The sequence below is a fragment of the Narcine bancroftii genome, chromosome 2 (genome assembly GCF_036971445.1).
Source record: "Narcine bancroftii isolate sNarBan1 chromosome 2, sNarBan1.hap1, whole genome shotgun sequence".
Classification (NCBI taxonomy): Eukaryota; Metazoa; Chordata; class Chondrichthyes; order Torpediniformes; family Narcinidae; genus Narcine; species Narcine bancroftii.
The window spans coordinates 200,688,024-200,700,647 of record NC_091470.1 but is presented as its reverse complement, the minus strand read 5'-3'; the positions used below and the strand labels follow the sequence as shown (position 1 = coordinate 200,700,647).

Below are 12,624 nucleotides of genomic sequence, written 5' to 3'. Positions count from 1 at the left end.
AATGTATGTATGACGTCAAGGCACCAGTAGCCACGTCTCCTGAAAGCCGCATCAACACCCCAGCTGCCTCCAGGCTGAAAAGGAACATTAGAGCAGGCTGTGGAGTAGGTAAGAAATAACTATCCATTCGGCTTTTAAGCCGGCCTACATGCGGAGGCTGACTATGAAAAAGCCTAAAGATATATTGTTGATGTTTCGGCCCTGAGCCCTTCTTCAAGGAAAAATCAGAGAAGGCAGAACAGGATAGATCGGAAAGTCTCAGAATTCAAACAATGAGGGAGGAATCCAGACCAACAAAAGGTGTTAACTGGATATGATAAGGGACTAGGTAGAATTTATCATGTCTGTGTGAAAGGAGACATGGAATGGAGGAAGCAAGGGGGTGGGGGTGGGGACGGTGGTTAACAAAAGCCAGAGAAGTTGATGTTAATGCCATCCAGTTGGAGGGTGCCCAGTCAGAAGTTGAGGTGTTGTTCCACTAGTTTATGGGTGGTCTCAGACTGGCAGTGCATGAGATCATGTTGGCGAGGGAATGGAATGGAAATTGAAATGGGCGGCCACTGGGAGATCCAAGCTATTGCAGCAGACAGAGCCAAGGTGCTTAACAAAGCGATCTCACAGTCTGCGTCCATTCTCTCCGATGTAGAGGAGACACTGCTGCCATTGGGAAGGAGGTACAGGAGCCTGAAGGCGAGCACCCAGTGGTTCTTCCTCTCTGCCATCAGATTTCTGAATGGACAATGAACCACAGACCTCCTCACTTTCTCCTATTTTCTTGCACTATTTATTTATTTTTGATATGTAATTTATAGGACTTTTTTATGTAATCCTGCCGCAAAACAATGAATTTCGTGACATGTTTATGATAATAAATTCTAATTCTATTGGGTCAGAGGAAGAATGGAGGTCTCACGAAGTTATGTTGGGGTGTTCTGTGGCAAGTGGCCCAGGACTCACCGCCAGGATCTTGTCTCCTATCTGTAGACGGCCATCCTTATGCGCTGCTCCTCCCTCGATGATCTTTGTGACATAGATGCTGTTGTCTCCGGGAATGTGCTGGTTCCCGATTCCCCCAGCAATACTGAATCCAAGCCCTGTGGTGCAAAACAGGCCATGAAAACCTGTAGTGAGCTGGTTATGTTGGACCACAGTCACCCGGTGTGTTGCAACATTCCCTCCAACCCTCACCAAGGGAAAGGGTTTGGCTGTGGTTAACATCTGTGACTTCTTTGCTTGAGAAGCAGAGTGAGGGGAATGATCCCAGATCCCCGAGCTCTTCTTTAGAAAAGGCAAGGGTAAAGGTCCACTTTGGACAAGGACTTAAAGGCAGATGCAGAAATCACAGTAGAAACTGGACTGGTCCCTGGTAAATCCAAATGGACGTTCCAGAGAAACCTCTGATAACCAGGGGAGTGTGGAATTCTGTTCCAGAGACAGGGCTTGGGATGAGGAGCAGGATAGGTTTCAACCTTTTTCTCAACTTCATCCTTTGCCACAGAAAGTGTTCTGTGGTTAGTAAGGGAATACTTCAGGTAGTACATGTGGACAAAAAAAAGGATGAGAACCACTGGTTTAAGAAAAATCTGGAGACAGGAATTGATGAGGAAGGTAGAGTATGATGGGAGGAGTTTGATAGGGGAGAAATACGAGCATGGAGCAAAGAGGACAATTGGCTTGTTAATTGTCTGGAAAGACTTGAACATCTTAAGCATTTCAGTGCCAGAGACCGACTTTGGTGTTGCCAGTATGGAGTTTGAAGGTTCTCCCTGTGATCATTTGGAATTCATCCCAGATGCTCTGGTTTCCTCCCATTACAGAAGGATGTACTGAGCTGTGGTATTTGGCCACAAGAGGCAGAGAGTGGAGGGAGCTAATGAGAATAAAATGGAATCAGCAGAAATGGGTGGTTGATGGTTGCTGCTAACGGACCTGTTCCCACACTGCATCTTTCGGGATCTTGGATGACACCATGTCCCAGGAACCCCTCGTTCTGAAATTGCTCGAAACACGGTCTGCATGGGGAAGTCAGCCATTCAGCCCTTCAAACCTGGTCCTCCTTTTAAAAGTGGTGGTCAACCCTCAATGCCCCCTCCTCCCTCTGTGATCCCTCCTTCCTCAACGTCCCTCAGCGGCCCCAATTCCCTCAGTGCTCCCACTTCCCCCTCCACATCCCCTTAAGGGGCCCCTCTTACCCAGTGCCCCATCTCCCTCAGTGTTCCCTTGTCCCTCAGCAGGACCCTCGTCCCACCATCTCCCTCATTGCCCCACCTCACTAAGCATACCACCACCCTCAGTGTCCCCTTCTCCCTCAGTGCCCCCTACTCCCACAGTGCCACCACCTCCCTCAGCGCCCCCTCCTCCTTCACACCCCCTCCGCCTTTCGAGCTCCTTCAGAGCTCCCTCCTTACTCAGCATCCCCTGCTGCTGCCTCAATAAGTCCTGGGCTGAGTTTCTGGTGTGGAATCCCAGGGTGAAAGTTTGAAGGTCCATCCCACATGGAACTGGTGAGATTCAGGCCAAGTAATTTAAGAGTGAGGAGTCCCTGGGACATGAATTAGAGGAAGGTGTTCAAAGCCACAGGGAGCCATGACCTGGACTGGCCCAGCACCTGCAGTTACCTTTTGGCCCTTTGATGAGTTTAATCTCCATGATCTTCTCTGCTGTTGGCTTCCGCCGCATGACGTAGAGACGGACGATGGAGCCCGCATCCTTTAGTGCTTCCACTGCGGTGCTGTGGGTCACCTCCCTCACATCCACATCGTTCACAAATAGAATGCTGTCGTTTACCCTGCACGGCCAAACAACACAGTCGATTAGAGGTGCAGTCCCACCCGCTGGAGGGGCAAGGGTACCACCCTTCAGCAGGATAATTGTCCCACCTGCCGGCAGGGCAAGGGTCCCACCTGCTGCCAGGGCAAAGGTCTCATTCACCAGCAGGTGAAGGTCCCACCCACTAACAGCAGAAGGGTCCCACCCATTGGCAGGGCGAGAGTCCCATCCATTGGCAGGGCGAGAGTCCCACCCATTGGCAGGGCGAGAGTCCCACCCACTGGCAGGGGATGGGTCCCACCTGCAGACAGGGCAAGAGCCCCGTCAGCTGCCAGGGCAATGGTCCCACCCACTGGCAGGGGTAGCGTACCACCCGCTGGCAGGGGAAGGGTCCCATCCGCCAGCAGGGGAAGGGCCCCATCCACCAGCAGGGGAAGGGTCTCACTCACCAGAAGGGGAAGTGTCCAACCCACCAGCAGGGGAAGGATTCTAACCACCAGCAGGGGAAGGATCCCACCCACTAGCAGGTATGGGTCACATCCACTGTCAGGGGATGAGTCCCCTCCACACAGAGAGAGTCCTGCATACATTGTCCCATCACGTACTCCAAGGATCAGACACAGAGCGAAATTTCCTCCACACCGTCCCATCACACACTCCTAGGGTCAGACATAGAGTGAAGCTCCCTCTGCACAGTCCTATCACACACACCTGGGGTCAGACACAGAGTAAACCTCCCTCCGCACCTTCCCATCACACACTCCCGGGGTCAGACACAGGGTGAAGTTCCCTCTATACCAGGAGTGGCCAAACTTGCTTAACATAAGAGACGCAAATCATAAACTTAAGATGTTTGAGAACCGTAGCAATCATGTGATCGCCAGCCACACACACTAACACTATCGTTAACAGCCCCTTTCAGGTGGCCATAATACCCGAATGTAAACCTGCCTAAAATACCCGGTCGGCTGTTGGGAGGCCACTTGAAAGTGGAGAATCCGTCCCTGAGGTGTACTTACTCAACCCACCTCGGGGAGGTATATTCTCCGCTTCTGAGTGCTCCCCTAGGCACCTGAAAGCATCAGCCTGAAAGTGGCTAGCAGCTTTCAGGTGCCTAGCAGGGGGCAAGCTGATGACAATCAGCCAGTGACCCAACTCCCCGCACCTGACAGCCCCCCTCCCTGCTGCCCGGTGACCCAACTCCCCGCTGCTTGACAGCCCCCCGATGCGGGACTATGGGGCTGGGGCGGCTGGCACGGGAGGTTGCCCACCCCTGGTAGTTTTGTTGGGGAAAGTATTTTCCAATCCTTGTCTTGCAAATCATCGATTTGCAAAATGCTGATACACTGCAGATAGCGAAGAAGCCGTTTCAAAGGGAGCAATTTTGCAGATTTATTTCTAATGAAGTCTACACACCAAACGTTCCCCCAGGCACCTGAAAGCAGCAAGGCGGCTAGCAGCCTTCAGGCGCCTAGCCGCGGGCAGGCTGTTGACAGTCAGCTGTCGACCCACTGACATCCACATTCCCCACTGGTGACAGCCACCCTCCCTGATGCTGACACCTGCCCTCCCCACTGGCAATAGCTACCCTTCCCGCGAGATGCACATTACATGTCAGAGAGCCTCGTGTGGCTCGCGAGCCGGTTTGGCCACCCCTGCTCTATATCGTCCAATCGCACACTCCCAGGGCCAGGCACAGAGTGAAGCTCCTCCTACACTGTCCCATCACACGCTCACAAGGTCAGGCACAGAGTGAAGCTTTCTTCATGCTGCCCCATCACACACACCCCAAGCACAAGTTAGACACAGAATAAATTGTACACTCATCCATGCATGTATATAATTATTCTGTGGATTCACACAGGAGACCGAATTGCATTCCTCTCTGCAGCTAATGACTGCAACTCACTGTATTGCAACATGACCTGGGCCAGAGACACAGCTGTGCCCATTCCCCCATGTACCTTAGCCTGCCATCCTGGGCTGCTGCCCCGCCAGGGATTATTTTGGTGATGAAGATGCTGGGGTCATCTCCAATGTGTGGGTTGTCCGTTCCACCTGCGATGCTGAATCCGAGACCAGAGTTCCCCTGGGGAAAAGGCAGAACACAGATACCGTGGAATTACGTGAGAGGGGAGTTAGGACCACCCTGCTCAATGGCGGCTCTGGACTTCCTGACTCAGGAGGGCAGGGGTTCAGGGTATGTACTTCCCGAGGAATTGGTATCTGCTCATGGGACATGTTGTGATTAAGAGGGTGAGGTGACTGGCTGGCAATGGGAATGAGACAGGTTGTGTGTCAAGGTAAAAATTGTGTGTATGTGTGTGTGCAAGATCAGAGTGTTTGGGTGGTGAGGAAGGGGATGAAGGAGAGGTCGGTATTTGGGTCTGGGGCAAGCCAGTGTACATTGCACAGGACACAGTCAACCCACCAGAGTATATTTCAGCCACCATCACCTTCCTGAGATGCCCCCAGCCAGACAACATAGCAACAGCCAAATGATTTTTTTTATTACTTACTCTCTCCAGTGTGATTTCTTCATACTCGATCTCTCCATCTGTACCGTTGATCTGTCGCATAAGAAACATTGTATTATCCTCTCACTCAAGGTTTAAGTGAAACATCGTGAGGTTTTCAGCTTTGTTGAGCTTCTAAAATGGCAGGTGATCTGCAGGCAATGCCATTGGCCATGAGGTAGGTGTTCCACCCTTATCTCTCAGGTCAATATGTCGACCACAGTCTCGATTCTCAAACTGAGCCAAATGCTATCAGTCTCAATCCTAGCCAAGCAAGACAAACAGAAAGCAAGCAGGTCCAACCTGGGCCATTCCAATCCCAACAACTGGATGGACCAGTCAACCCAACCAGCCTCGACCTGACCCAGCCTGTCTTGTCTCAACCCCATCGGGCCCAACTCAACTTCTCCTATCTTGTCTCATCCCAACCCAGTCTACCCTAAACACATGAAAACCCAACCAAGCCTCGGAAACAATGGATACTTACATAGGGTGGTGCATCCAGGGTATCCGTGTTCACTATCACTGGAGGAGAGTTGGCCTGGAACAGAAAGGGCAGAAATAGAGAGGGTAAAAACACATTGCTGGAGAAACTCAGGTCAAACAGTACGTAACCAACGTTTTGGGCTTCAGCCCCTTCATCAAGGTATGAACAAAATGTAGGCAGCCACCCAAACAAAATGGAGGGCTGCGGGCAGAGGGAGGAGCACAGTCCCACAAGGCAGGAGATAATAGGTAGATAAGGCAGGGAGGGCACTCTGGCAAGCAGAGGGAGGGGGGGGGGGAAAGCTCTGTGAATGGGAGGGAAGGGGGTTGAGAACTGGAGGAAAGAAGAGAGAGGAAAGGGGAAAGGAGGGAAAATAAGAGTAGGCTAGCAGAAATCAGAGAAATCAATATTAATGCCATCTGGTTGGAGAGTGCCCAGATGGAAAATTAAGTTTTGCTTCTCCTATTACAGGTGTCTCCTATTCTGTGTCCACTCTCTGTGATGTAGAGAAAGCCACAACAGGAGCTTTGAAGTGTTTCTTCAGTTGGAAGGACTGTTTGGGGCCCCAAATGGTAGTAAGGGAGAAGGTATGGGTGCAGGTGTGGAAATTCCTGCTCTGCAGGGGAAGGTGCCAAAGAGGGCGATTAATGGGAACTGTTATTCCAAGGGTTAACAAATTTCCTGGCAATTTAGTGGGAAGAGCATCCCACATTTTGCTTGGTGGATCAAATTCGGAGCAGTCCTAACTCACAGTAAAAGAGAGTGAAATTTACAGTAAAAGTGAGAGACTTACAGTTCTCAACTCTTCAGTACATCCCATAGCACAAGCAGTCAGTGGAGAACTTCAGAAAGGTTTGTTATAAATGAAGAGGCATTGCAGGAAAGCTCCAACACTCACGTATGGGAGAGCAGACATTTTGGGGCAAAATTTCAGCGGCTGGATACAAGGAAGAACGATCCTGCTCTTAAAAATAGCATGAAGAGGGAGATCTGGGAGTGCCGAAGGAAGCAATCCAGGGCAAGGGAGTGTGAGATGTGAGGGTGGACTTTGAGTAGCAGTACATTCTGCAACATACTTCAAGTGTTCGCATTTGCTCCAAGACACAGGGAGACAGGTGCAAGCAATGCAAGATTTGAGACTGCATCTGGAGTTCTGCGTGCAGTTCTAGTCTCCTTACTTGAGGGTGGATGTACTGACTTTGGAGGTGGTGCAGAGGAGGTTCACCATGTTGATTCCAGAGATGAAATGGTTGGCCTATGAGCAGAGATTGAGTCGTCTGGTACTGTACTCACTGGAATTTAGAATGAGAGTGAAAATTATGAAAGATTGAGGTAGGTAAGTTGTTTCCATTTGTGCGGAAACCAGAACTAGGGGACATAACCTCAAGATTCAGGGTAGAAGATTTAAGATGGAGATAAGGAAGAACTGCTTTTCCCAGAGGGTGGTGAACCTGTGGAATTTGCTACCCGTTGAAGCAGTGGAGGTGACATCATGTGAGTATAATTAAGACAAGGTTGGATAGATTTTTACATGGTAGGGGAATTAAGAGATATGGGGAAAAGGCAGATAGGTGGAGATGAGTCTATCATTAGATCAGTCATGATCTCATTGAATGACGGAGCAGGCTTGATGTGCTGGATGGCCCACTCCTGCTCCTATTTATTATGTACTGATGTAAGATTGACAGCAACCTGGCAAATGGATTCACACTAACACTCCTTGTCCTGAGATATCAGGGCACTGAGACCTCAACTTATCTGTGAACCAGCCAGAATGAAGCAATAATTAGTGTATCAGAAAGCAGACGTGGTTTCAAAATGTCTCCAACTGTTCAGGGAAACTTTAAACAGTGACTTGATTTACTTTTGCTTTTACATTACTCTGCATGTCATTAGAACACAAGTCTGCTGCGGTGTTGTTACCCAATTATCTCGCTTCCTTCTGATTCTCGGTTATGTGTCAATTTTCAGGAGGTTGGGGTGCACAGATCGCAGACACTCAAAATAAATCAGGACATCGTTAAAACTAGGTGACAGTGAGGAATGCACTTGTCTCAGTCAGATCATTGAGGAATAAAGTTCTTCTCCAGAGAGTCATGAGCCTAGCATTGACAAGCCAGCCTTGAGGCCGATGACAGAGAAAGCAATGCCAAAGGAAAATTGTGCTGTGGGGGAGTGGGTGAGCTGTCAGGGAGGAAAGGAGGGGCAGAGCTGAGGGAGCCCCCCCCCCCACTGTGGAAGGGCAGTATGAAGGAGCACCATGCTGTGGGAAGGGCAGTGTGATGGAACAGTGCACTGTGGGAGGGACAGTACTGAGGGAGTGCTGCACTGTGGGAGGAGCAGTACTGAGGGAGCCCCACACTGTATGAGGGGCAGTACTGAGGGAGGGTCACACAATGGGAGAGGTGGTGCAGAAGACGTGATTTTCACCATAGGTGAATGATTCGAACAGCAGAAATGGGATTTGAAAACAAAAGGAGGTTTTGTGTGTGTGGTGTGGGAGTACTTGGGCAGACGACTTGTACAGTGGTCTGCTGGTTGTAAGTCAAGCTCTGCTGCCTCTAACTATGCAGTTCAAGCAATTAGTTGGCTGATTGCCAGGGTGGATTTACTCCGCTGTAGAACGACTATCTTTCACTTAATTTGTTTATTCAAAGTTTAACATTGGTGACTCCACTGCCCGTTCATCACTGATTAATTCAGCGGTTGGTTGTTGATGACTTTTTGGTGACGTCTCGAAGGCCTGGGAGCTTCGGCCTCACTTTCAAGAAGTTCAAGAGACTTTAGCAGATTGATCGGAGGAAGATTCAATTGGCACGACTTCAATCAACGTGGATCTTACCCTCTCCTGATGTGGAGTATTGTTTTATACTGTGGTCTTGTTGATTTGTTTTTCATAAATATGTTAGACCTGTCTTCTGAAAATCTCTGGATGAGGTCTTGAAACTTCCCCAACTATCGCGATTGGAGAATGCACAAAGACAATGGTGGGGGCCCTGGCTTTTAATTCGCAACATGTTTTGTGTGACTAGGTTGAATTGTAAACTTAATGTTTGGATCAAGAATAATAAAGGGGCAGTATTGATTTACCACCAAAAAGCAAAAAAAAAGGACAGTACTGAATGAGCTATACACCACGAGAGTTGCCACCTTCAGATGAACCAGCTGATCCAACATTTTTTGCACTAATGGAAAATAATGATGATTATTTATTTTTTAACCTCTCCCTTTTACACTCATTATGCTTTGTTTCACATCATGTGTATTAATTATCTTTCCATTGTTGTTAGCATGTTAGCAAGTCAGACATAGAGTGCACAAAGTTGTGCCAACCCATATATACCAACCAAACAATAAAATAGACCCTACCTATCTTATAACCCCTCTATTTATTTTTCATCCATGTGCCTGACTACGAGTCTCTTAAATGCCCCTAATGTTCCAGCCTCCACTACCACCCCTGGCAATGCATTCCAGGCCCCCACAACCTTCTGTGTTAAAAAAAACTTGCCCCCGATGTCTCCCTGATTTCATCCTCCCTTCACTTTGTACAAACGTCCTCTGGTGTTTGTTCCTTCCAGTCTGGGAAAAAGGTTTGCTGTCCACCATATCTATGCCTCTCATAATCTATTAAGTCACCTCTCATCTTTCTTCGATCCAAAGAGAAAAGACCAAGCTCTGTTAACCTTGCCTCATGAGAAATATTTTCCAATTCAGGTAACTTACTGGTAAATTTCCTCTGGACCTTCTCCATAGCTTCCACAATCTTTCTGTAACCAGAACTGAACACAATATTCTAAGTGTGGTCTCACCAGAGTTTTACAGAGCTGCAACATTACCTCATGACTCCTGAACTCAATCCCTGATTTCTTTTTAAATTTTTTATTTTTCACACCATAAACCACACTGACCAAGATACATACCTTTTCCTTTTCAAATATATACAGTGTCATTTTCTCCCCCCCCTCCCTCCTCCCATCCCACCCTCCCTACCTCCTCCCCATTCATTTAAAGTACAAAATCTAAGACACATTAAACGAGTCAAACAATGTTGTTATTCAATAAAAATAAACAAGAAATTCCACTGAGTCAATTCTTTTCATTTCCTTCTCCTTTCGTTAATTTAGGTGGTAGATGTCCCCGGTAGGTTTTCTCTATTGTGTTTCATGTATGGCTCCCATATTTCTTCAAATATTTCAATATTATTTCTTAAATTATATGTTATTTTTTCTAATGGAATACATTTATTCATTTCTACATACCATTGTTGTATTCTCAAATTATCTTCCAATTTCCAGGTTGACATAATACATTTTTTTGCTACGGCTAGAGCTATCTTAACAAATCTTTTTTGTGCACCATCCAAATCAAGTCCAAATTCTTTGTTTTTTATGTTACTTAGTAGGAAGATCTCTGGATTTTTTGGAATATTGTTTTCTGTAATTTTACTTAATATCTGGTTTAGATCTTCCCAAAATTTTTCTACTTTCTCACATGTCCAGATTGCATGAATTGTTGTTCCCATTTCTTTTTTACATCGAAAACATCAGTCAGATACTGTTGGGTCCCATTTATTTAACTTTTGAGGTGTAATGTATAGCCTGTGTATCCAGTTATATTGTATCATACGTAACCTCGTATTTATTGTATTTCTCATCGTTCCAGAGCATAACTTCTCCCATGTTTCCTTTTTTGTCTTTATATTTAAATCTTGTTCCCATTTTTGTTTAGTTTTACCATTTGTTTCCTCATTCTCCTTTTCTTGCAGTTTAATATACATATTTGTTATAAATCTTTTCATTGTCATTGTATCTGTAATCACATATTCAAAGTTACTTCCCTCTGGTAACCTCAGACTACTTCCTAATTTGTCCTTCAAGTAGGATCTCAATTGGTAATATGCCAACACTGTATCTTGAGTTATATTATATTTATCCTTCATTTGTTCAAAGGATAATAATCTATTTCCTGAAAAACAATTTTCTATTCTTTTGATCCCTTTTTTCTCCCATTCTCTAAAGGAAAGGTTATCTATTGTAAAAGGGAGTAACTGATTTTGCGTCATTATTAGTTTTGGTAATTGGTAATTTGTTTTATTCCTTTCTACATGAATCTTCTTCCAAATATTGAGCAGATGATGTAATACTGGAGAACTCCTACGTTGTACCAATTTTTCATCCCATTTATATAATATGTGTTCAGGTATCTTTTCCCCTATTTTATCTAGTTCTAATCTAGTCCAATCTGGCTTTTCCCTTGTTTGATAAAAATCTGATAGGTATCTTAATTGTGCGGCTCTATAATAATTTTTTAAGTTTGGCAGTTGTAAGCCTCCTTGTTTATACCATTCTGTTAATTTATCTAGTGCTATCCTCGGTTTCCCCCCTTTCCATAAAAATTTCCTTATTATTTTCTTTAACTCCTTGAAGAATTTCTCTGACAAGTGTATTGGCAATGCCTGAAATAGGTATAATATCCTTGGGAAAATGTTTATTTTAATACAGTTTATCCTTCCTATTAGTGTTAGTGGTAAATCTTTCCAATGCTCTAAATCGCCCTGTAATTTTTTCATTAGTGGATAATAATTGAGTTTATATAGATGGCCGAGATTTTTATTTATTTGTATACCTAGGTATCTTATTGCTTGCATTTGCCATCTGAATGATGATTCCTTCTTAAATTTTGAGAAATCCGCATTATTCATTGACATTGCTTCACTTTTATTTATATTAATCTTGTAACCCGACACTTCTCCATATTCCTTCAATTTCTTATATAATTCTTTTATTGATAGTTCTGCTTCTGTTAAGTATACCATAACATCGTCCGCAAATAAACTGATTTTATATTCCTTGTCTTTTATTTTTATCCCTTTTATATTATTTTCTGTTCTTATCAATTCTGCTAGTGGTTCTATAGCTAACATGAACAATAAGGGTGATAGTGGGCATCCCTGCCTTGTTGATCTGCTTAAATTAAATTGCTTTGATATATATCCATTTACTGTCACTTTCGCCAATGGCCCCTTATCTAATGCTTTAATCCAATTAATATACTTCTCTGGTAAACTGAATTTTTGCAATACTTTGAATAAATCCATTCTACTCTGTCAAAGGCCTTCTCTGCATCTAAAGCAACTGCTACTGTAGGTGCTTTATTTCCTTCTACTGCATGAATTAAGTTAATAAATTTACAAATATTGTCTGTTGTGCGTCTTTTTTTAATAAATCCAGTTTGGTGTAGATTTACCATTTTCGGTACATACTCTGCTAATCTGTTTGCTAATAGTTTAGCTATTATCTTATAATCTGTGTTAAGTAATGATATTGGTCTATATGACGCTGAACTCAATCCCTGATTGATGAAGCCCAGCATACTATAGGCCTTCTTAACTGTTCTATCAATCAGGGTGGGGACCTTAAGAGTCTCCCAAGGACCCTCTGTTCTTCCACACAGTTAGGTATCCTACCATTAACGATCCGCTCTGCCTTCAAGTTTGACCGACCAAAATGCATCACCCCACACTTACCCGGACTGAGCTCCATCTGCCGCTTTTCTGCCCAACTCTGAATCCTGCCTATAACCTGTTGTAACCTATGATAGGCTTCAACACTATCCAACCTTATTTTCATCTGACAACTTACTGGCCCACATCCCACATCTCTACTTCTTCATCCGGGTCATTTATAAAAATCACAAAGAGCAGGGGTCCCAGAACAGATCCCTGTGAAACTCCACTCGTCACTGAATACTTTTATGTACAAAATACTTAACTAAAATCCTTGTTCACTACATCTACCCTCATCAATTTATTTTGTTGCTTCCTCAGAAAACTCAAATAGGCTTGTGAGG

At 45.3% G+C, this 12,624-nt stretch overlaps 1 protein-coding gene across 7 annotated transcripts in view; it reads right to left on the bottom strand.

Annotated features, from left to right (window-relative positions):
• LOC138754984 (disks large homolog 4) overlaps nt 1–12,624 on the bottom strand; it is a 264,622-nt gene that overhangs the window by 40,873 nt on the left and 211,125 nt on the right. For all 7 annotated transcript variants that reach the window (XM_069920090.1, XM_069920091.1, XM_069920092.1 and 4 more), the window contains 5 exons: nt 5,773–5,826; nt 5,289–5,339; nt 4,734–4,858; nt 2,619–2,788; nt 958–1,094 (listed from right to left, as the gene is read on the bottom strand). In XM_069920090.1, the coding sequence (XP_069776191.1) occupies nt 958–1,094; nt 2,619–2,788; nt 4,734–4,858; nt 5,289–5,339; nt 5,773–5,826 (537 nt within the window). The remainder of the gene's footprint in view (nt 1–957; nt 1,095–2,618; nt 2,789–4,733; nt 4,859–5,288; nt 5,340–5,772; nt 5,827–12,624) is intronic.